The sequence below is a fragment of the Thalassophryne amazonica genome, chromosome 7, assembly GCF_902500255.1.
Source record: "Thalassophryne amazonica chromosome 7, fThaAma1.1, whole genome shotgun sequence".
Lineage (NCBI taxonomy): Eukaryota > Metazoa > Chordata > Actinopteri > Batrachoidiformes > Batrachoididae > Thalassophryne > Thalassophryne amazonica.
Genome location: NC_047109.1, coordinates 8,154,383 through 8,180,239, shown reverse-complemented (window position 1 = coordinate 8,180,239; position 25,857 = coordinate 8,154,383). Strand labels below are relative to the sequence as shown.

General features: G+C 41.2%; 1 protein-coding gene across 1 annotated transcript in view; it reads right to left on the bottom strand.

Annotated features, from left to right (window-relative positions):
- zfpm2a (zinc finger protein, FOG family member 2a) overlaps window positions 1–25,857 on the bottom strand; it is a 441,796-nt gene that overhangs the window by 6,369 nt on the left and 409,570 nt on the right. Inside the window, 1 exon segment of the mRNA XM_034173808.1 lies at window positions 58–264. Within this exon segment, the coding sequence (XP_034029699.1) occupies window positions 58–264 (207 nt within the window).

Below are 25,857 nucleotides of genomic sequence, written 5' to 3'. Positions count from 1 at the left end.
AGAGTGAGTGTGGACGTCTAAAACACGACCGGTTTGTGTCTGTGTGCGGGCGCTCACTGTTGACGATGGCGGTGGGCAGGATGGACGCCATGGCAGCCTGCTGCGGCAGCAGCTGGATGCTGTCCAGGAGCCGGGCCGGGTACATGCCCTCGCTCAGAGACATGTGGTTCACCGCCTGCAGACGCGAGTCGAAGTCCACGGCAAACGCCACCAGCTCCTCACCCTCCATCATGTTCTTGGTGGTGGTGCACCACAGCTGGCCGCCTGGACAAAACGGACAGTGAGGAGACGTTTTAAAGAGTGCACAGGAATAATTCTCCCCTTAATGTCAGATTATGTCCCAGAAAAAACGTGAGATGTGACATCACAAAGAAACTCATCTCATGGACAATATATGTGTCAATAAATAAAAAAATCTTTTAAAAATGTCATAAATATTCAGGGTCAAGAGACCTGAAGTCCTTTGGGAGAAGGAAAGCAATTTTATCAAATATGGAGAAAGTGCTGTTTAAGTCAATCATTGGTATGTTTTTGTTTGAAACTGTTTAAATTCTGAGGGTCCTGGGGTTGGGGGGGGGGGGGGGGGGGGGGGGGCAACGGGGATTCAATCACAAAGTCCACCTTACCATGGCCAGACAGTCACCCAAGGAATGTCTGTACAAACCTTTACAAAAATTCACGGTATAGTTTTGAGAAAAGCAGCAGATATTTTTTAACCCTCCAAAGAATTTATATGCAAAATTAAGGATAAAGCAATAAACTGAGAATTGTACACTTTCTTGCATGTGGGCGTCCTCCCAAAGAATCATTATGCAAAATTAGAGAAAAAAATTATTTAACTAAGTGACCCTGACCACAAACAGTTTGCAAGATTTGCTTGTACCAAATTTCAGAATAACGGCTATGAACTGTTTCTCCATCAATAAATTGAACAGTGTCAAAGAGACATTTTGTCAGTTCCTGAAGGATTTTATGTAGAACATTTCTGAAAAGTGTATTGAATTTTATTTTATTTTTAGAAAATAATCAGGCACAATTCTTGAGTTGTGTGAACCTGAGTGTCGTTTGTATCGCATAGTTTATCCACCAGGGGGCGCCCTGTTGAGCATCTTGCCAACACACATTTGTGAAACAAGAATCTACTAACAGGAAGAAGATTGCACAGCGTCGAAATCATCTGTGTTCACGGTAAAGAAGCTTGTTTTTTCAAATACAAGAAGAATTAACCATAATGAATAAAAAAAGGACACAGATTTTTATATCCAGGGGATGCAGAATCGTTTCAGACATGCGTGCAAGTAATCAACAAAGTACTTCTAAATAAAGGTGTGTGGGACAAACGGCATCGTCTAACTCCTCCTGGACGGATTCTGTTTCAAGCAGACTGTTGACATCAGAGTTCGCTGCATTTTGGCTATAAACAAAAACTACACAAAACAAATTTTAGAGGAAAGTCTTTGTTTATGCCATGTACTTTTGGGAAAAACAATATCGGTCGATATATTTATGTTCAAAATAATAGTGTGTTTAAAATCAATTCAATTTAAATTCAATTTCAATTTATTTCATTTATATAGCATCAACTCACAACAAAGCTGCCTTAATGCGCTTCACACACGCAAGATCTAACCTTACCAACACCTCGAGCAAGCACGCAGGTGACAGTGGTAAGGAAAAATTCTGATGATTTGAGGAAGAAAGCTCAAGCAGACCAGACTCAGAGGGGTGTCCTTGCTTAATCCAGAGACTATTCATGCAGTTTGCACAAAACGATTGATAGCCACATGTTTCTGTCTGACCCAGAGTGACACAGTTTGTTCTAATCGTGCCTAACTGCAGCCTTGAGACAAAACATTTTTTGTGGGAATTAATTTCTCCACAGCCTGTTTCCATCCAGATGAAGTCATTTTCAAATAGCTACCACTATCAGTTTGGGTAGATGAGCTCATGAGAACATGACATGTGTACATAAGGGTGCACTCTAAGTTATGATTCACACACACACGCTCAGACACTTGCTGTATGCTGTTCGTCTGGTGTGTCCAAAGCGCTTTGTATAATAAACCAGTTAATTTTGACAGTCAACCTCCTGACTCTTCCTTCTGCAGACAGCCAGAGACCTCTTGGTCCAAGTTTAAGGTTTTGCCTCGAAAGACCCACTGCTTAGGCCATTGTAACAGTTTTTTACAAAGGTGAAGAAACAGAAAACAGGAAATCAAAACAACATGACATAATAACAAAAGAATATGTATTTGATGAGAAGTCCATGCAGGCGGTTATGCTAAAGGCAGGGGCCATCCAACAGTCCTCATGCTGTCAGTGGACCTGTTCCCACGGCAATGTCCATGCCAAATGCAGACTGCTGTGTGAGGCACCAGCTTCAGGTGTGGCATCTCACGGTCAGTCCGGCACCCTACCTTTAGTAGCCATCCCACTAACCATGCCTCGGACAGAGAGAAAAAGAGCAGAATCAGTCGGCTGGAAAATAAAAAATAGGGCAGTGCAATGTCGTTTGAACCCTGCGTGATATCGCAGGATTTGACCACGTATGGGGACAGCTGCTCCATTGCACAATATATACACAGCATAACTTCACACAGGAAAATGGTGTATTAATTTGTTTTCAGCTGCAATCACCGAAGCAGTTGCAAAAAGTGCAGTTTTTTCAGTTCCCAGCGGAGAAGGGATGACAACGCAAATTGGAGAGGGTTGTGTCGGTGTTAGCGTACACAGCTAACCAGAGCAGCTCGTCTCTCACCTGCAAAACTGCCTCAATACTTTTGAGCTCTGGGTCATAAACAAACCGCAACACATGTCCACTTTCCACCGCATCGTCACTTTTTCTTTGCATTATCACTTTGTTTGCGTGTAATCTGCTCAAAAATTGAGAGAAAAGGCAATGATTCTGTTCCCGGAAATAGAGAAAATATGTCATATGCAGCATATGTTTCCCCTTTAGTGCCCGCCCTCAAACGAGACTGCGCTGCCCAACTGACAGGAAAGCAGAGAAAATACTATGGCGATAGCCGGCTGCTAGCCCTAAGTTTCACTAACACACCCAGAATTTCGGTAAAGTTGAGGCTGAAACCTGTTTCATTACTAATAAATTAATTTTAAACGATAGGAAACATAGTTCCATGCTATGCCAGTATGCTAGCAATACAAAAGGTAGAATAAATGCATCTTAAGCCTGGACTTGAAAGTCTCTACAGAATCAGACTGTTTTATCTCCATAGGCAATGATTCATGATGAACCCATTAATGCATAAATGGATGGAGCGTAGGTGGGTCAGTGTGTGTGTGTGTGATGAAAAAAATCCTTAACACGCCCCTCTCTTCAAGCCCAAAATACTAGCTAACAGGCTAGCCTCGCATTCAGGTGGGAATGTGCTCTGTTTTGGAACCAGCCTTGAGCGGCCAGTCAGGGAACTGCACTTCAGGGTTGGGGTCAAAATACGGGATCGAGGTTTGGCGCTAGTAAGCTAGGTTGCTTACTGCAACCTGGAAGGTGGCATTTGAAACACTGTCCTCATGTTTTTTGGCTTATCCTTTTTGCTCAAGGTTGCTATTTTGATGTGGCACAGGTTTTACACTGGGTGCCCTTTCAGATCCAGCTCCAGGGGTACATGAAGAATGAGATAAAGGTGTTCTTCAGCATTGGAAGCACTTGCACCGTATCTTGGAAAACCTTAGTGGGTTGGGGAGGGTGTCTGTGATGAAACAGGATACTCCAAGATGTTTCAAAAATTGACATTGACACAGCAATCCTTTGTACATCTGTGGCACTTGTAACATCAACATACGTGATGTGACGTCACCAGAGGGTTTTTTTTTTTTTGGAAGCACTGAGGTTGAGTTAAAGATTGACTGCAGCTTCCACAGTTAGGCTGCAGTTGATTTTACACATCATGTCATCAAACCACATGTTGGGGAATGATGTCAAATACAGAGGTCGGAGTTAAGAACTTGTTCTCGAGTCACCAAGAAGTCACCAATTCTGACTTCTGGGAGCATTTTGATTGATTTGTTTTTTTTTCCCCTTGTTGGAAGTCAGAAATTCAGAGTTGACAGTTTCAGGGGAAGGCAGCGTTCCTGTAGCCCACAGCGCTGTTGTGGGCTGGAACAGAGAGACGGGTCCTTCATATTAGATTGTTGTGGTTTGGGATTAAGAATTCCTGTGAAATCTTCTGAACATATTCATTAAGTCAGAGAAAGGCGGAGGGCAGGAGAGAGTGAAGGTTTTAGCTTAGATAATATTTATCTCAGCACATGACAGGCTTTTCAGCCGCACTTCATTTTCCATTGAAGAGATTAAAGTTTTTAATGTGACTATTTACAGAAATCTGGACGACGAGATAACAACAAACTATGATACGCTCCCGCTAAATGGCAGAATTAGGACATTGTTTCTGAGGAAAGCTGGACAATTAATTAAAGCACGCTGTTAGCTTTCAAACGTGCAAACACACGGCGGAGTGTCAGGCTGACGGCTGACATGATTCCACCCTGAGGAGCTGCGTAGCCGCGAGGAACGCCCACCCACCACGAACACGGATCACTCATGTTTATACAAAAACCGCCAATTGCCAGGTTTCAAACGTCTCAGTGGCCTGGGTCAAGGTAAAACCAGAGCCGCCATGCGTTCTGTATTAACTGCCGCTTAGTCTGCCAACACAAATCCGACCATTATTCCAATTGAAAGTTTCAGATTTCACATCACTGCTTTGATTAAAAGGGGTTTTTTTTTTTTTTTGGTGTTTCATATCTGCTGGCGAAGCACTGAAAATTAGACCAGCACAAATGTGTCAAGGCAGTGAAACGGTATTAAAATATGCTATCTCTCAAAGTCACATTTGTGTGCAGGCCGTGTGCGTGCGCACGTCAGCACTGCTTTAAAGAGCGGCGCCTATCTGTCGGCCAATCTGCCGCGGCGAGGCGCACACTTCAGGCCGCTCCACTTCATCGTTTCGATTCTGTCATACCGCACACTGCCTGGAGAGCCCCTTTGAATTTTTATCTCCTAATTAAAATAACAAAACTCTTCTCTACTGTCTGCCCAAGTTACCATCAAGGTAGATACAAACTGCCACCCACAATGGCAGCGAATATATCGCCATCAGAGCCACAAAAGTTTCTTTGTGCAGATCTTTTCCTTCAATCGGCTTACAAAGAGAATTACCAACGAGGCCGCGATGCTCAGATACCAATCGCTGCTTCTGGATCAGTCCAAATCAACGATCGTGTTCATGCTTCTCAACTCAGAAATCAAGTAGATTACACGGAGTCTGAGAAAAAAAATGTTCTGTTGTTTTGACGGCAGAATATGCACTCAGATTGTTTCCCTTCAGTTAAAAAAAATGTTCCACATCCATCTGCTATAAGAGAGTGAGGACAGCTTGTCCCAGTCCTCCTGAGACTCTCAGCACACTGAGGCAGCACTGCTCTACGTCCAGTAATTCAAACAAACACAAGGTGGCGCCCTAAAGGCTCATTATTTCTCCATTTCTTTCATTTATGTCTCCAGTCACCAACGGACATTACATTCTGCTGTTATATATACATTATAACAGTCATTATGATTTTATTTTTTGGTGGATAAATAAATGTCACATAAAATAGCACTTCAACATAAGTTCTAAATTGTCTGGACTATAAATCACACCAAAATATTTGTCACATTTGTCCAAAAATGACTCATGAAGAGGGAAAAAATACAACCCCATATATAAGTTGCTTGGTCTATAAGTCATATTTATTTTGGAAAGATGCTACTGCTTCATGCAACAAGAAGGAAAATGAATTTAACATGCATTATTTATTTATAATGCAAATAACCAGTTAGCAAGCAGAAGCTAATGAGCTAATTAATGTTGTACAAGGCACAGAGAATGCGAGTGAAATTACTTTTGGTTATCTCTGAACAGATGAAACGTGTTCAGAGATAAACACATGCATGTTTCCCTCAGTAAATGTTATTAAACATTTTTAAACTCCTGTACATTTTAACAAATTATGGTGAGCCTTAACGTAGTCTAGCTTTCCTTCTTGTTGCTGCTGTAGACAGTATGTATTCTGACTACATGACAACGAACTCATTAATGCATCAAGGGGTGGAGCATGGGTGACACACCCCTCTCTGAGTCTGAACCAGCTAAGCTAACCTCATTTCAGGTGTTTATTAAATCACATTACTTTGGTGTGGACATTAAAAGTTAGGGTTCATTCATATCTGTATACAGGAGCAGCATGTCATGCATGTAGACATGCCATCTTGTGGCCACAGATGATAATGCTGTTTATCATATACAAGTCGCTTCAAAATAAAAGTTGCAGGAGCTCCCAAAATAGTAAAAAACAACAACCCCCAACACACAAACACACACACAACTTAGAGTATAGAAAATATGGTACATGCAAGAGATTTTCCTCCCGATTTTTCATACTTTTCACATGGGTTATACCTAGACAGCACACATACAATTCGGCGATGTCAGGTTTAGATCGTACATCAGGCTTTGTTTCAGAATGATCAGCATGAGGTCGGCCAGGGGTCGATGCTGCAGTTCCTCACTGCATCACTAGAGCTGCTTGCTAGACAGGTTGAGAAACCATCGGATTCCGATACCACCCAGCGGTTTCTTTTCAGTACTGCTGCTTACCGGAAGGAAGCACTGCCAGACGGGAGGACCAGCATTAACCTAGATTTCAGGTAAGTTGTCTGTCAAATGCTGAAATATGTTGTGAATTATGTGACTATAAATGGGTGATTCTTTAACTACGGGCACTATTGGCCTTGTAAATGTAATTTCCACCACACCATTGCCTTACAATATAAAGCACCTTGGGGCAACTGTTTGTTGTGATTTGGCGCTATATACATGTGCTCTGATGTCACTGTTTATCTCCATAGAAACTACCCAAACAATCTTTCATACAAACTGTTTAAAGGGACATTACAGTGTTGTGGTGGAAATTACGGCAATAGTGTGGGACAACTACATTTTGTTTAAAAAAATCACAACAGTTGTATGACATTGAATACCCCAATTATGTTTTGATTATTTTACTGATATTTTATTCAGAGATATTTTAAAACATTAGAAAAAACGTTTCTTTACCATTCATTTTTATCATTGAAGATCAAAAGTCTGGGTGTGGGACAAGCCCAAAACGGCAATATTTGCATATAATGATGCTGAAAAAAGGTGAAAAAGTCATCAGACTACTAGAACAAATTTCTTAACACACTTTCATTGTAAAGATAACTATAAAAGCATGAAATTTCCCCTTTTTTCTGTTTTTCATACAATATGATCAAAGGACATAATAAGTGCCCGTAGTCTAAGAATCACCCAAATGCATTTGTAAGTCTCAAACCGGTCATTAGCTGTTGGCTTGTTGTTTAGCAAACAGTCACTGTAGAAATTATTTTCATCTTATGCTGTACCAGCTAATGTCTATTTTGGCTAGCAAACCCTTCAGCTAAATGCGTTTCAGGCATATGAAGCGCAATGACAGTTGAATTTAAAGTGGATATGACACCTAAAAAATTAGGTAAAACTGATATAAATATCAAAATATACATACAATATAGTAAGTTGAAAGTGGTTTTAATTATTATCACTGAGAAATAAAGTTTGTACAGTTTCTCAAAAGTGTGTTTCTTGGAAAGCGCGCTGGCAGCGTTCCATCAGCGGTCACATGATGTCGTGACGTCACAACGTGTAGAGTCCCGTCTTTGTCTGTTCGATCGACAACAGGAACAGATGGACCTCAGCATGGACAGTGACGAGATCGAGAACTTTTTTGACTCTTCAAGTGTGGATTATTTCTGTGAGGAAATCGAGACTGACTCGGATCCTGAGGATGTTGCAGCAGTGATTAGACCCTACAGATTGGAGCCATATCTTTCGGACGAATATTCAAACCAGGAGCATTCTGGCAGCGAAAATAATGCCGACGGTGTTTATGGCAGAGCCGAAGCAGAGGCAAGAGACGTGCCAATTCCGATGGATTTTGAAAGGCTGTAGAATATGGAATAGTAAGGGAGGCTTTGATTTTTGTTGCTGCTGTTTATAACACTCTAATTACAGTGGCCCCTCATTTATTGCTGGAGTTACATTCTAAAAATAACCCGCGATAAGCGAAATCCGCGAAGTAGTCAGCGCTATTTTTTGCAATTATTATAGAGTTTTAAGGCTGTAAAACCCCTCACTACACACTTTATACACCAGATTTGGTGCAGCTCCGCACAGCAGACAGGAGGGCGGTGTGAGTGGCCCAGAGGCATCGGAGGCAGTCAGAGCAATCGCGGTGATGCCGACCGGTGCCACGACCGGCCCACCTGATAAGGACGCAGAACACAATGCGCTGTAAAAAAAAAAAAAAAAAAAAGCATGCAAAATTGCGCTAAAAAAATCTGCGAAACTGCGAGGCTGCGAAAGGTGAACCGCGTTATAGCGAGGGACCACTGTATAGCATTTTCGATTTGAGCGTCTGTTTACTGCCTTTGTTATTGTTCTGGAGCCGTGATAGTGTAGGTATTACTTGCGGACCACCATCATTACCTTCAGGTTTTTGCCGTTTTAGTGCCTGGCATTGCATTCATCTGTGTTTAGTTACGTTATTTTCATGAAAGAATAGGAAATAAACGGCAAAAGTTTCGGAAAAAGATTGCCGAAAACAACAGTGAACATGCCGCCGCCATGTTTACTACGTAAGTTCCTTGACCATTTCAAGATTACTGTGAACATATTATTTGGGGTTGACATTTTATGTGTTCCTGTGAGCGGTGCGAGAACATGGAGACAGTAGAGGAAAGTGTCTGCTGTCGGGAGCAAATGTGGGTGTACGAGCGGCAGCCTGACATTTCGTGCATCACACAACACCACGGCATTTGAACAATCTGCCTGGACTTGAAAAGGCTAAAACCTTTTGCCCTTGTGTTTGTGCAATATGCTGCGACACACTGGTCAGGCATATCGACAAACAAGTCCCTGAGAGCTGTGTTTAATCAAAGTTTCTGCCGCTAAAAAACGTGTAAACAACGGTCGCCAGGTGCGCAAGCCGATACAGTCTACACGTAGTGACGTATTTTAGGCTTGGTGCTCAGCGGGAAGCTGGTCATGGGGCGTGCACATTTTTCAGTGGCGGGACGTTCAAATGTTATATATAACGGGAGAATTGCGTCCATTAGGTTGACTGAATTATATAACCTTTGTTACATGTAATAAGACTATGTTGTCTTTAAGTGTCATATCCACTTTAAATGTAATGGACTGCATTTATATAGCGCTTTTCCATCTGCATCAGACGCTCAAAGTGCTTTACAATTATGCCTCACATTCACGATGTGAGGGTGCTGCCATACAAGGCTCTCACTACACACTGGGAGCAATAGGGGATTAAAGACCTTGCCCAAGGGCCCTTAGTGATTTTGCAATCAGACTGGGATTTGAACCGAGGATCTTCTGGTCTCAAGCCTTATAAACCATCACCTCCCCTATTACTTACCTACTACTTTATATCAGCTTAGGGCCCTGTCGTACCTTGACGATTTAGCCAGCGTACGGGACTCGTAAGACTGAAAAATGTCTATATGATGGATACTTCTGTACAAAAATGGACTTGTATTTCATGATACTTGGGTGTTTGACAGATGGGATTAGGTGATAGAATGCTGTCAAAAAGATACCATTTCAATTCCTCTTTGGAAAATCTTGATATCATCTCCAACCAATACCTGTTATTAATATTTTTGATACCTTTGTAATTATTTTGTTTCATTATTACTTATTTCTTTATTTCCCGTCTATATACTTTTTCTTTTTATCTTATTTTATCCATTTATTTTTACTCCTTTTTATTTTTTCCATTTATATACCTTTTATTTGCTTATTTATTTATTGACTGATTCATTTATTTCTTATATTTATTTTCACTTCTTATTTTCTGTGTTTATGTTTATTATGATGTCATTTATTACAAACCCTATGTCAGGAAATATTATGTAAATAGTTTAAAATAGTTAAATAAATAGTTTAAAAAAAGAAAAAAGAATATAGTCCACCTGTGTGCACCTTCCTCCACTCGTATTTGGTCACCCTGTGCTCCTCCCTTTTCTTAAAGTAGGTATTCACCACACCCATTCCCATCATTTTGCAAAATCAACTACCATCTGTCCTTCCACATTCCTGTCCTTGATACCATATTTACTCATTACTTCATCACATGTGTTCCTTTTGCCAACATGCCCATTGAAGTCCGCTCCCTTCACCACTCTTTCATGCTTGGGCACACTCTCCCCCACTTCATCTAACTCACTCCAGAAATATTCTTTCACCTTCATTTCACAATCTACCTGTGGGGCATATGCACTGATGATATTCATCATCGCCCCTTCAATTTCCAACTTCACACTCATCACCCTGTCAGACACTCGTTTAATCTCCAACACATTCTTAACATACTCTTCCTTTAAAATGACTCCAACACCATTTCTCTTCCTTTCCTCACCATGATACAACTTGAACCCACCTCTGATGCTCCTGCTCTTACATCCCTTCCACTTGGTCTCTTGCACACACACAATATGTCTGCGTTTCTCCTCTCTATCATATCAGCCAGCTCTCTCCCTTTACTAGTCATACTGGCAACAATGAAAGTCCCAACTCCACCCTTCTAGTTTTCCTCTTCTCCCACTGTCTCTAGGCACGTTCTCCTCCTCCTCTTCTTTTTCGCTCAGCAGTAACCCAATTTCCATCTGCACCCTGTCGAGCAACGACAGAGAGGTCGTTAAGAGTGTGCATTAATTAAGGAGAAATGGTGTTATAAGGCATGTATTATGTATTGTTACATGGTATTGTCATATGGAGTGCAACAGATAAATAGTATAGACTTTTTAAGCCGCGGTCCCACCGAATAATGAAGGATGAAGAAGGAGCCATGCACCCTGTTTTTTTGTTTTGTGAGCTATCGTGGCAGTATAGTGACTCAGAGTGGCTCTTAGAGGCATTATCTTCAGTTAACGAGGCTCCTCTCTGAGCGTGGCGCTAATTTCAAGATGTTCAAAATTTAGCAACAACAGCGTGGCGCAGCTTGTGTTCGATTTACTGCGACGGCTTAGAGGCATTTGCGTGGTGCTTACGAGTCTGCAAAAAGTCCATTATCCGTGCGCCTGGCACCTTCGCAGGACCTGAGAGGCTATTTTTGGAACAGCTCTCCTCTTGCGCACACAATTCCACCTGCTCTGTGTGCTGGACTCTATATAAAATAATTATTTTGTAGCAGATTAATCATTTTCTGCCAAACATTAGATGCTGAAAACACCTCTTCTAGAATCAGCGGACTGTTTCATCTGGACGCTTTTTTTTCCTCTTTTTCCTGCTCCATGTGGAATGTATTTTGAACAGCTTAAGGTAATTATTTTTAATGTTTTATAGCTTGATAAAACAATCCCTTGCTGTAAAAGTATGTCTGTATGTTGATGTCTGTTGTATGTAAAAGTATGTTGATTTAATATCTTGTCAATGGATCACATGAGCTCCGCTGTGTGCGCGCACTGATGCAGTGACTCATCATCACGCTTCAAACGAGCATTTAGGCAGAACGCCAGCTCACAAAAGAGTGCTATTTCAGTCAATATTGGACGAACACAAAGTTAAAATTTGGGTGACTGTGTGAAAGTGGATGTGTGTTTAAAGCCATGGAAGATAATAACTCCAGAGGAGCAGCTAAGAGCAGGAGCTGTGCGGCAACACAGGTGGAGAGAGCACGCAAAAGACCGATTTTGAAGACATAACACAAAGTTAAAAGTTGTATCATGATAACTTGTAAGCTGCGGAAGAAATAAAGAAATATATACAAGTATATATATATATTTTTTTTTTGAAAATGATCCACAGGTGTATATAATAAAACGGCCACCTCATTCTGTATGCAGAACGGCACCGTGCACAAAAGAGCGCTTTTGCAGAAATAAACGGATGAACACAAAGTTAAAAGTGGATTTACGTTGTAAAAATGATTGTGTTTAAAGCCAAGGAAAAAATAAAGCCAGCAAGCCACAGATGGAAAGGAAGCCACTTAGAAAGAGCACAGAGGCGGCTGTCCATGAAAGGACAACAGCAGCGCGGGCGCAAAAGAGCGCTTTTGCAGAAATAAATGGATGAACACAAAGTTAAAAGTGGATTCACGTTGTAAAAATGATTGTGTTTAAAGCCAAGGAAAAAAATAAAGCCAGCAAGCCACGGATGGAAAGGAAGCCACCTAGAAAGAGCACAGAGGCGGCTGTCCATGAAAGGACAACAGCAGTGCGTGCCCAAAAGAGTGATTTTGCAGAAATAAACAGACAAACATAAAGTTTTGTGTGTTTAAAGCGCAGAAGAAAAGCCAGAGAGCCGCGGAGCCAGCGAGGAGCACAGAGGCGGCTCTCCAGGAACCCGTGGTTCGGGTCTAGCTGGTCTAATGCATTACAGGTGGACAGCAGCCTGGCACACAGCACACAACTGTGGAACTGTGCTGGAGTGTCTATTTTTGGACTGCGTTTAAAAAAAAAAGAAGGGACATCTTTAAATGCTGCTGTGAATCTGTGAATTCAAAACCCACACTTTGAAGGGACCAGGTGTGGGAGGGCTGGAGGTTTGGACCAAACTCACGCCTAAACGTGCGCCATCATGGCGCTATCATGGCACTATGTGGCTTAGTGTGGCTGATGCGAGCCATTCGAGGCTGTAATGACAGGTCGGTCATGGCTCAGTAGAGGCTGCTACGCGGCACATGCGGGGTACAGAGAGGCACATAGTGGCACCTTCATAGTGGATACGTGATAGATCAAAACGTGGGTCATTCTTCGAATAATCACCCCACACCCATGCCTGGCTCCTTCTTCAGCCTTCGTTATTCGGTGGGACCGAGGCTTTAGTCTTGTCAGAGACCACAGGTCTAGCAGAGGCAGATAAGAGAAGATAAACTTTATTGCTCTCACAGAGGAGAAATTCACATGTTATGAGTGTGATGGCACTGGGCATGAAAGATCTCCTGTACCGTTCCTTTTAGGCAGCATGGTTGTATGATTTTGCTGCTGAAGACTCATACAACCACGGTTGTCCAGTCCAGTTTTCTGTGACTGGACAGCAAACAGGACTGGACAACCCACACCAACCACCTGGACAGGAAGGGACAGAGCAGACTGTACTTTCTGAGGAGGCTGCGGTCATTTAACATCTGCAGGAAACGCCTGTGGATGTTCTACCAGTCCGTAGTAGCCAGCGTCCTCTTTTACACCGTGGTGTGCTGTGGGAGGACACAGCTAGACTGGACAAAATGATCAGACGGGCTGGCTCTGTGGCATGAAGCTGGACTCTCTGGTGACGGTGGCAGAGAAGAGAACACTGGACAAACTGCTGGAAATTATGGACGATGTCAGTCCCCCTCTGCACACCATCATCAGCAACCAGGGGAGCCTCTTCAGCCACAGACTGCTCTTTCCCAAGTGCAGGACCAACAGACTGAAAAACTCCTTTGTCCCTCAGACCATCAGACTGTACAACTTCTCACTCAGGGGGAGGAGGAGTAACAAGAAGACAGAGGACTGGAAGGAGAGGAGCAGTAGTAGCCAGTAAACCAGTAGTCTGGTATTTATATTTGCAAATTGTTTTTTACTTTCACTTTTAATGCTGTGTATGCTTCTTACCCTGTGTGCTGCTATACAATGCTGCCGTAACCTAAATTTCCCTGAAGGAGTCTTCCCAAGGGATTAATAAAGTTCTATCAAATCTAATCTAATGTATTTGTGTGTAGGTCATTGTATGTAGAGACTAAATTGTAAATGTCATTTTGTCACCTTACGTGGTACCCATGAGGTCAGAATTTTGGTACTGTACATGTAGTGAGGTATGTCTGTCAACTACTATATGTGCATACATTGCAGTAAGTTAGCTTGGTGTGCGGTGTACAAAGTGTTGCCTTCACCAGTGAGGTAATTAATGAAAACAGAGTGATTGAGGAGTATCCACTTGCAGATGCAGATGTTGTACATTACTTTGACCCTTTCTAGAGTGGTCCATTCATGGAAGAGACTGCTCTGCCGAGCACTGACTTGTAAAGTCGGGCTAAATACGTCTTATATAGGACGTGATGCTCGTTGGTGCCAGTGCTTCTCTCTGGATTCCTTTGTGTGAATCAGATGAGAGTCTACGACGACTCCTGGACGGGACGCCGGTCCAATGCAGGTTACTTCCCCAGCCAAAGCCAAAGTGGACACAGACAGCATGACCGTTGTCACTGACCGAACGGTCCCCCCTAAAACTCGGTCCGCCCTGACTTCACTGTGCATTCACCGACTAACACCTCGTTTCTGCTTCAAACTGCACTCCAGTCATCATCTATCTCAGCGACAGATATCTGAATCATTTCCACAAAAATTCAGCATTATTTCATCATAAAAGATGGAGGAAGCGATCAGAGTGCGGCTGCATGAGCTGCTAGCTGATGCGTTCACTGTGTGTCGGTCATTTCAAAGCATCACAAAGTATCACCTCATTTCTGCTTACAACGGCCTTGTTTCTGCTTAACACTGACATCAGAATGATTTAAGAGGTTTTACCGTCATCATCTGTTGATTAATAATCCCATTAATTCATTTGATGGTTTTGGGTAAAGAGACTCCGTCTCAGACGTGCTGCTGTGGTCCGAATTGATGCATGCGCAGTGGAGGCAGGGTGGACCAGTTGTTAGGGGGGACCGTTCGGTCTGCGACACCGGGAATCAAATCCAGGTCTGCATGTTGGTAGCCCAACTCCTAAACTCACTGAGCGAGCTGCTTATAACGTCAGCGTGCTCAACAATACATCTGCTTAAGTGTGATAAAATCTTGTCTAGTTTATAAAGGGTAAGTGTGAGGTAAGCAGGTGAAACTCCTCTGTCTTCATGTGCCAGGCTTGTTTAACAGTGAAGCATCATGGGAATCAAGTCCTCCCTGTCTGTGCTGTCGAGTGATTTAAATCAGAAACACAGGTGAGTCACCGGCAACAACGGCACGATGTGCATGGATGGCACTATGAGGGAGTGGAGCAAAGGGTCAAGAGTCGGTGTGAAAGACCAAAACCTGTAAGTCATGAAACTGGGGGAAAGGCTGTGAAAAAGTGCAGCTTCTGATTTGCACTTGTTTGCCTGCAAAATGTCTGCAGTGAGCCGCCTTTGTGCAGTGGCCAATGCAGTTGGAATGAAGGCTATTGTGTAAATCCTCCTGCAGAGCACCTGATAAAAGAATAAAGAACTATGACATATTCAAAAAACAATGGAGGAATTAAGGGGAGACAATAGGCCAGCTGCCTCATTAAAACAATCAAAAACGGCATCCTGTACGTAGTCCAGATAATTAAAAACCACTGCTTCCATACCCACCAGCTCGCCGAGGCCCTGAGACTGTGGCTCTGCTGGCTAAATGCCCTGTCATGCCTTTGATTAATGCTTTATTTGAAAATGAAGTTGAAGATGAGCATTTGAAGGAGTTCATGAAACAAAATTTTAATTTGAACAGCATCTCCCTATAAGAACCCTGTTTTCTGGACTATAAGTCGCAGAGGCGTATTAGCCGCTTCTGTCCAAAAATGCGTCGGGGGGGGGGGGGGGGGGGGGGGGGGGGTGTCGCACCAGTCTATCAGTCAAATTCATGATTGAAATGTACTTCTCCCACTTCATTTAGCAAGAAGCACAAAGAATTTAAATTTGTGCATTATGTTTGCTTATAATGTAAACATTGCATTAGCAAGCAGAGGCTAATTAATATTAATGTTCAAAGCACAAACTTCAAGTAAAATGTTTCTCCAAACTCCAGTAAACTGCTTCTTCTGGCCAATAAACAGATGAAAACATCTGTTCAGTAATTCTGTTCAATGTAATTAGACATTTGAAAACTCTTGTGAAACATCTGTAAAACAGAATAGTAAACATAATCTGTAAAACCTTACCAGTTCTGTAAAACCTTAGCAATTCGGGCTAACTGACCTACTATTGCTGTTTTTGCTGTCTCACACAGTCCAAACAAGCAGAATGCTGACTAGTATGGAAGTTATATGCCCTCTTTTTATTCCAGAGCATGGTCTTTCAGTTTGAGAACATGAGTTATTAAATTAACTCATTCTCTAAAATGGCTCCTTGACACTTGCCTGCATTTAACCCCCACACTGCCACGCAATTCGTCATCCCAATGCGACCTGCTGTGTTCCACTGGATGCTGTGCTTTGTGCCACTGGATACTGTATTACAGGGGTGGCCCTGTTCAGTCATCGAGAGCTACCTTCCTGACACTCTTAGTTGTCTCTTAGTTGCGTGGGGCAAACACTTTTTTCCTCAATAAATGCAATAAACACATTATACAGTATACAAATCTATTCTAAATAGCCTCTAAGGAGAGAGAGACAAAGCATAAAATGCAAAACCTGAACATAATAGTACATAAAAGGGTGGTGGGGGCAGGGTGTAGTCTTGATTCTGGGGGTGCCCCCCAGAACATTTTTAAAAGACCAAGTCAAATTTTCTGTATTGTGGTGAATTTTAATGGGTATGAAGCCCTCTGAAATAAAGAAAACTCACTTCAAACTGTGAAGTAAAAACACAGTATTGATTAGGGGGGGGTCTGAGTGATCTCCACCAGAAATTTTTTAAAAGAGCAAGTCAAATTTTGTATATTCTGGTGAATTTTAATGGGTATGAAGCCCTCTGAAACAAAGAAAACTCACTTCAAACTTAAGTAAAAACACAGTACTGATTAGGAGGGGTCTGGGGGATCTCCCCCACAAATTTTTTAAAAGAGCAAGTCAAATTTTGTATATTCTGGTGAATTTCAATGGGTACGAGGCCCTCTGAAAAAAAAGAAAACTCACTTCAAACTGTTAAATAAAAACACAGTATTGATTATGGGGGGTCTGGGTGATCTCCCCCAGAAATTTTTTAAAAGAGCAAGTCAAATTTTGTATATTCTGGTGAATTTTAATGGGTACGAAGCCCTCTGAAACAAAGAAAATTCACTTCAAACTATGGGGGGTCTGAGGGATCTCCCCCAGAATTTTTTTTAAAAGCGCAAGTCAAATTTTGTATATTCTGGTGAATTTTAATGAGCATGAAGCCATTTGAAACAAATAAAGGTCACTTCAAACTTCAAATTTTAATGGGTATGAAGAAGAAAACTCACTTCAAACTGTCAAGTAAAAATTCTTTGTCTTCTGTAGTATTTTGATCGGTTCTAATCCGCTAAATGCACCAAAAGGGTGCTGTGTCGCTGACTGGACAGTCAATAAAATACAAAATTAGGGCCTAAAGCAACTGACAACGTTGTCCTGCTGTGCACAAAGTAACACTGTCACCAGTTTTGAAAACACATGCACACTGAGAAACTCAAAACTGGCTTATTCACATTTAATCGGTAAAATGCTCTCACTCGTAAAACAAACTAGGGCTGCAACTAACGATTATTTTAGTAATCGTTTATTTTTTCGATTTTTTTTATTTACTTACATTTCAGTTTCGCCATTATTTCTTTAAGCAAGTTATTACTAAAAGGCCTTTGGCACACAACATCAACCATCATCATCATCCTTTTTGCTAAAGCTTATAGTTAGGGCTGGATCAGGTGACCCTAAACCATCCCTTAGTTATGCTGCTATAGACGTAGACTGCTGGGGGGTTCCCATGATGCACTGTTTCTTTCTCTTTTTGCTCTGTATGCACCACTCTGCATTTAATCATTAGTGATCGATCTCTGCTCCCCTCCACAGCATGTCTTTTTCCTGGTTCTCTCCCTCAGCCCCAACCAGTCCCAGCAGAAGACTGCCCCTCCCTGAGCCTGGTTCTGCTGGAGGTTTCTTCCTGTTAAAAGGGAGTTTTTCCTTCCCACTGTAGCCAAGTGCTTGCTCACAGGGGGTCGTTTTGACCGTTGGGGTTTTACATAATTATTGTATGGCCTTGCCTTACAATATAAAGCGCCTTGGGGCAACTGTTTGTTGTGATTTGGCGCTATATAAAAAATAATTGATTGATTGATTGATCAACGTTTGAGCTTGTCACAAAGTTATGATGTTATATTCTCATCAAAAACATACCAGGAGTAATGTTTTGTTTTATTTTGCACATACATACATCACTGACACACCACAAAGAGATTTCCATCAGATTTCACCCAATTACGAGCATTTTTAGATGCCTACAGAAACTCAAGCACTGACAACATATTACAGCAAGAGTCCACAAAAGTATTTTAAAAGCCTGACTAAAGTATATGTGCTCTTTAATAAGATATTTTCATGAAAAAAGACGCAAATGTGCAGTTTACTGCATTCTATTTTTTTCTTGTGTAAAAACGCAGCTTAGATGTGGTTTGACTGAAACAAATTGTCATTAAACTTAAATAAAACAGGGATTAAGTGGAGTCACTAGGTGTTCACAGAAAACATTTATTTCTATATTTATTTGTTAATGTTCATTGTTAGTTGGTTTTACCTTTTCTGTTGTGTTTTGTTTTATCAGGTTCTTTTTGTCTGTTTCTCTAAAATTGTATTGTAGCATTATTATTATTAGTATTACTTTTGTTGTTGTTGCTATTATTATTATTAATATATAAATAAATAAAAAAATTACAATTAGTTGTTGAACTGAAGTCATACATCAAGTAAGAATGGGAAGTAATTCCACCTGCAAAGCTTCAACAATTAGTGTCCTCAGTTCCCAAACACTTATTGAGTGTTGTTAGAAGGAAAGGTGATGTAACACAGTGGTAAACATACCACTGTCCCAGCTTTTTTTTAAATGTGTTGCAGGCATCCATTTCAAAATGAGCAAATATTTGCACAAAAACTAAATATCTTGTCTTTGTGGTGTATTCAGTTGAATATTGGTTGAAAAGGATTTGCAAATCACTGTATTCTGTTTTTATTTACATTTTACACAACGTCCCAACTTGATTGGAATTGGGGTTTGGCTGATGAAACCACCTCTAATCGCTTCTGGAATCACAGACGAATTTTCTACAGCTGCAAATTTTTCTTTCCTCTCTTGTGTGCTTCATGACGTGGAAAATGCACTTGGAATAAAAGGCAATTATTTGTAATATTTATAATATAACAGCTTTTCATTTGTACCTATGAGTATCTGTAAAATTATGTTTATATGACAGATTTAGCATTTCATCATAAATGTTCAAATGAACTGCTCTGTGATGTGCTGCGATGACGCTGTGATTCGCACTGATACTGTTTTTGAATTGCAATGTTCACGTGTAGTTCAAAAAATTAATGCATGACAGAGATTTTGAACATATCAAAATTTTCTTTGCGCACTTGCATGCAGTCGCGCACAGTTTACGAGTTTACAAATATATTCTCTGGCATGGCAGTTGGTGTAACAATGCGCAAATCAAATTCATGCAAGTGTCAAGGTACCTTTAGACGTAGAATGCCTTGCTGACACAGACTGTCTTCCTCTTCTTGTTTTATGGTGATTAATATCCATCTTAATGGTGTGTTACGGTCACCTTCTGCTCCAGCGTTTGAATCTCATTCAGTGTGCAGGACTAGCTTGTCACAAAGATGTGCCATCTAGTGGCCATAGATGATAATGCAGCATTTTTTCATATACAAGCTGTTTTGGAATATACACTCAACAAAAATATAAACGCAACACTTTTGGTTTTACTCCCATTTTGTATGAGATGAACTCAAAGATCTAAAACATACACAATATCACCATTTCCCTCAAATATTGTTCACAAACCAGTCTAAATCTGTGATAGTGAGCACTTCTCCTTTGCTGAGATAATCCATCCCACCTCACAGGTGTGCCATATCAAGATGCTGATTAGACACCATGATTAGTGCACAGGTGTGCCTTAGACTGTCCACAATAAAAGGCCACTCTGAAAGGTGCAGTTTTGTTTTATGGGGGGGGGGGGGGGGGGGGGGGGGGGGATACCAGTCAGTATCTGGTGTGACCACCATTTGCCTCATGCAGTGCAACACATCTCCTTTGCATAGAGTTGATCAGGTTGTCAATTGTGGCCTGTGGAATGTTGGTCCACTCCTCTTCAATGGCTGTGCGAAGTTGCTGGATATTGGCAGGAACTGGTACATGCTGTCCTATACGCCGGTCCAGAGCATCCCAAACATGCTCAATGGGTGACATGTCCGGTGAGTATGCCGGCCATGCAAGAACTGGGACATTTTCAGTTTCCAAGAATTGTGTACAGATCCTTGCAACATGGGGCCGTGCATTATCCTGCTGCAACATGAGGTGATGTTCTTGGATGTATGGCACAACAATGGGCCTCAGGATCTCGTCAGAGTATCTCTGTGCATTCAAAATGCCATCAATATAATGCACCTGTGTTCTTCGTCCATAACAGATGCCTGCCCATACCATAACCCCACCGCCACCATGAGCCACTCGATCCACAACACTGACATCAGAAAACCGCTCACCCACACGACGCCACACACGCTGTCTGCCATCTGCCCTGAACAGTGTGAACCGGGATTCATCCGTGAAGAGAACACCTCTCCAACGTGCCAAACGCCAGTGAATGTGAGCATTTGCCCACTCAAGTCGGTTACAACGACGAACTGGAGTCAGGTCGAGACCCCGATGAGGACGACTGTCAGGAACTCGGGGTGATGTAGCACCAAAGGTTGTGGGACCCAAATGCAAAAACTCACAGACAGTGGAATTGAAATTGAAAGGCTTTATCGGTCAAAAAATGAGCTTGGATTCGGTACACAGTTAGGCGGTCATGGATGCAGAGGTACAGATAGTCAGCAGGCCAGGGCGTCGTCAAAAAGGCAGGCTCAGGTCTTTAACACAAGCAGACAAAGTACATGGGCAGCAGCAAGACAAGGTCACAAAACAGAGCTGGGTCAGTACACGGCAAAACAAGGCAGAGCTATGAAAAGGCTGGTACGAGGACTGTGAAAATCAACTAACTGGCGGGGCTTGAGTGAAGGCAGAGAGTTTAAATAACCAAAGTGGAAATGAGAAAAGTGAGAACAGGTGTGTTGGAAGAACCAGGAAGAGGGCGTGGCAAACAGAAGAAACAGAAAAGTTCAGGTGGGCGTGACTTAGTGCAAAAATACTGAACAGCAAAAACCAAAAGGTAATTCTGATGAAGAAAAAACAGAAATAACAAAATACAGAGACAAGTGCAATGAGACAAAGATGAAAGAAAACAGAAGACTAAGTGATAAAATGAAAACAAAAGCAGAGACAAAAGTAAACTTCACAGAAAAGGCCAGACTAAAGCATAATACAAGAAATTAAATAAACAGAACAAAACCAAGACTGAAGTGAAAACTAAGGTAACAATTAATGACAACAATGTGGCAAAACAGCTACTAAGACAAAACTACACAATACATGAACGATGAACAGAAAACAAAACCAATGAAAACATGAACATGGCAGGAATGCAAATACAGATGTACAGAACAAGAAAGCAAAGATCAAAGAAAAAGTCATAACAAAAAGCACATCAAGGGCAGGACCATGACAACGACGAGCATGCAGATGAGCTTCCCTGAGACGGTTTCTGACAGTTTGTGCAGAAATTCTTTGGTTATGCAAACCGATTGTTTCATCACCTGTCCGAGTGGCTGGTCTCAGACCATCTTGGAGGTGAACATGCTGGATGTGGAGGTCCTGGGCTGGTGTGGTTACACGTGGCCTGCGGTTGTACTGCCAAATTCTCTGAAACGCCTTTGGAGACGGCTTATGGTAGAGACATGAACATTCAATACACGAGCAACAGCTCTGGTTGACATTCCTGCTGTAAGCATGCCAATTGCACACTCCCTCAAATCTTGCGACATCTGTGGCATTGTGCTGTGTGATAAAACTGTATCTTTCAGAGTGGCCTTTTATTGTGGGCAGTCTAAGGCACACCTGTGCACTAATCATAGTGTCTAATCAGCATCTTGATATGGCACACCTGTGAGGTGGGATGGATTATCTCAGCAAAGGAGAAGTGCTCACTATCACAGATTTAGACTGGTTTGTGAACAATATTTGAGGGAAATGGTGATATTGTGTATGTGGAAAAGTTTTAGATCTTTGAGTTCATCTCATACAAAATGGGAGCAAAACCAAAAGTGTTGCGTTTATATTTTTGTTGAGTGTAAATTGCAGGACCTCCCAAACTAGCAGAAATTCCACAAATTATAATCTGGAAACACGATTATTTGTAAAATAATCAAATGTCTCAGGATGAACAGAGGACTCGGTCCCCCCCCCCCCCCCACACACACACCTAAAATGGCAAAAGATTTCAAAGTGTCTGTAACACAGGGCACTTTTCCCCCTCACTTTAAATGACTTTATAAGAAAACGAGTGTTTACAGTATCTGTATGTACGGGGGGAAGCACAGAGAATGTAGCATGAGAATTTTTTTTTCCTGTGCTAGCTGCAAGCCGCCACCACGCCATATCTTAATGAAGCCACAAACAAATCTCCCATGCCTCGTGCAAAGCTGAGAGACAACAAAGCGGCAGAAATAACAGAAGGGCCCGGATAATTAAACTGGCCTGAAGACAGGTATTCAAATGTTGGTGTGTAAACAGCACAACTCTTTAATAGTTTAGCTGTAAAATGCGTAGTTAGGCACATCAGCGCTCGCCTCACCCATCTGTCCAAATGTATTATGGCTGCAGAGGACATTACAGCACCGGAGTACTGATCCACCAGGGATTCTGGGAAAACTAAACCTGACACGCTGGTTTGTGGTTTATGGCATCACAGGTCGCCTGTAAAAACCAGTACAGCAAACAGCAGTGACGTCATCAAAGTCAGATGGTAAAGAGAGAAAGAAACACTTTAATGACTTCATAGAAACAGAGAGGCAGAGAGGAGTGCATTCTGGGACTGTGGAATTCCAAAAACAGAATGGGAATGTCCAGTCAGTATGATGAGGCTGCAAATTATTTATTAATCATGTAATCTATAGATAAAAGTTGCTAGTTGCTCCCGGTGTGTAGTGAGTACCTTGTATGGCAGCACCCTCACATTGGGGGTGAATGTGAGGCATAATTGTAAAGTGCTTTGAGTGTCTGATGCAGATGGAAAAGCGCTATATAAATACAGTCCATTTACCATTTAACCTAGTTGCCAGAAAACACATTGACATTTTTCAGCCTCGTGCTTTGGGTTAATTTATCCTTTTCTAACATATATTAAAGGAGTTCAAACCAAATAAATAAAATAATAATAATGACATTTCTTAAAACTGCTGTAACGAAGGTGGCTAAATGTCTCAAACTTGTTTTCATCAGCCTCCATCTGAGCTCATCTGGTCTTAGTTCAGGAACAGAACTTAAAGTAGTTTTAAACCACTTCAGAAAGGTTTAAATGCAGATATTAAGAGTTTTGAAACACATTTTAATTGAATTATTTAACAGTTTCATGAGATAAAATGAAAACGACCAATATTTTAATTTTGTGCTGCTGACTGAACAGCCCCCCCGCCTAAAAAATTGAAAGTACTTTTTAAGTTGTGAAAAAATGTGACTGGAAATTTTATTTAAATCTTAACTAGAAAATAAAAGTTACTGACAGGCTGATAATTAAAATAATACTTGATTGAAGCCCAAATTAGTCTGTGATGTTTTAAATAACCCCCAAGGTTTCATCTACAAATGTCTTATTTTGACCAATCAATAACCAATAATCCAATGTCACAGCTATATTAATTGGAGACAGAAATCTTATATTTGAAAAACTGGAGATAAAGAATATTTGCCATTTTTGCTCAATAAAGTCCTGAAATGAAAGTAAAAATAACAGTCAAATTTCTGTCAACTGATTTTAACTAATGAAACAAATGATTAGTGCTAATAAATGCCAATTTAAAAACCCCAGAATAAAACAATGAGTCAGTGAAGTGAAGCTTTGTCACATTTTGATTCTGATTTGTCTGGCTGCATTTTGAATTCTTTGGAGGTTTGTTTTTTTGTTTTAATGAGTGAATGAGATGCAAAAAAATACTGGCATGTATCGGTGTGCCAGAATTCTAACATTAAAAACATTTCAGGGACACCTCACATGTGCACAGGGCCCACAGATCTGAACCAACATGACCGGGATCAGTGAGTGGCTGCTGTTGAGTGGAACATGGTGCGGTTTGGGGACATGGTGGTTCTTCTCCCCCTTCAGGCTAGTTTTGTGACCCTCAAAGTATTCACATGTTCTGGTCTTAATTTGTGAGCCTGAAACCACACACAGGTTTAAGTAAAGACTCTTCAAATCAGCCCTTTTTTTTTCTCTGCTAAATATTTTGAAACATTGATGCGTAACATTTATTCACCTGGTCTGATTGAACAAACCCTCCTAAATATGAAATATTTGAACTGATTCTGGATCCGTGTGAACACATTATATCGACTCACGTCTGTCATCAGAACCCGGTAAACCAGAAGGAGCTGACTCTCCTCTTATTCCTCTGCTGCTCCTCTTATTCCTCTGCTGCTCACATTTCTACGGCCACCGGGAGGCGCTCTTCTCCTGCTGTGATGAAAGTGTGAAGCCTGACACGTGCAGGTTGGTGGTACAGATCTTATGAAAACAAAATCTGGACCATCCTTCTGACTTAACTCGTGTTGTCTACTGGTAAACGTGCACTTTTGTCTGACGTCTGCTGCATTCCATTTCTGTGATGGAAATCAGAAAGCCTCTTTTTAAAACTGCCAAATGGAAAATGCAGCAGGGAAATTAAATAAATAAATGTATTTTTCAGGAAAATAAATTTGGTAAATGCGTGTGTGTGTTTTTTATGACTCATCTGACACCCCCCAAAACCCCACGTTTCACTCCTTGGCACTGCAGCGGCCTCACTAATTTTAGTATCAAGTGTTTTTGCAGATCCAGGCGGCGAGCTGGAGGACGGCCTTGAGCGAATGGCATGCAGGTCAGAATCCACAAATTAAAAAGTCCTCCTGGGGGAGCCTGGTACGCACAGTAACACATTCAGCCGCAACAAAGACATAAAAGCAACACAATGTCACTCAGCACAGGGGTGAAGACAAAAACATGAATCAGCAAGTGTGAAGAAAAATGAAAGGAATCACACTGGAAATTTAGAGGGTTATAAAAAAAATGGAAATGTGATTTCTGACAGTTTAAATATTCATATTTTAATTAAAATTTGTTCTTTTAAATACTGAACAAGCTTGGAGCGATTATTTTTACGATTGATTAATCCAGTCATTTCCAGTCTTAAGAACATTAGGGACCATTTGAAAACCTTAAATTCATTAGGTGTCAACCAAAAGGTGAGGAGGAATATTTCTATATCCATATTATTTTAATAGGGACCATTTGAAAACCTTAAATTCATCAGGTGTCAACCAAAAGGTGAGGAGGAATATTTCTATATCCATATTATTTTAAACACTGTCAGATAATTAAACAATAACATAAATTAAATCCCATGACTTTGTGTTATTGTTTTTCATTCTGTGTGTTTTATTTTATTTTTAGATCATTTTAAACTTTATTACACATATACACCCCCCCCCCCCCCCCATTAATTTTTTTCAATGACCTCTCTTTGCCTACTTGCAGTACCTTCATGGGCCATTAGGTGGCCACAACCCACACTTTGAAAATCATTGGATAATTTGATTATTTCGTTCTGGTTTGTGTTTTTAAAATGTAAATTGTCATGTAATGATCATTTTCTTTTCTCTAAATGACATTTAACATTTAAAACTCATATTTCAGGAGAAGGTTTTGGATTTTTTCTTCTGAATAAATGACTCCAGGGATTAATCAACATCAAAATAGCTGATATAAAACATTTCACCAAATGTTTGCCAAGTTACATT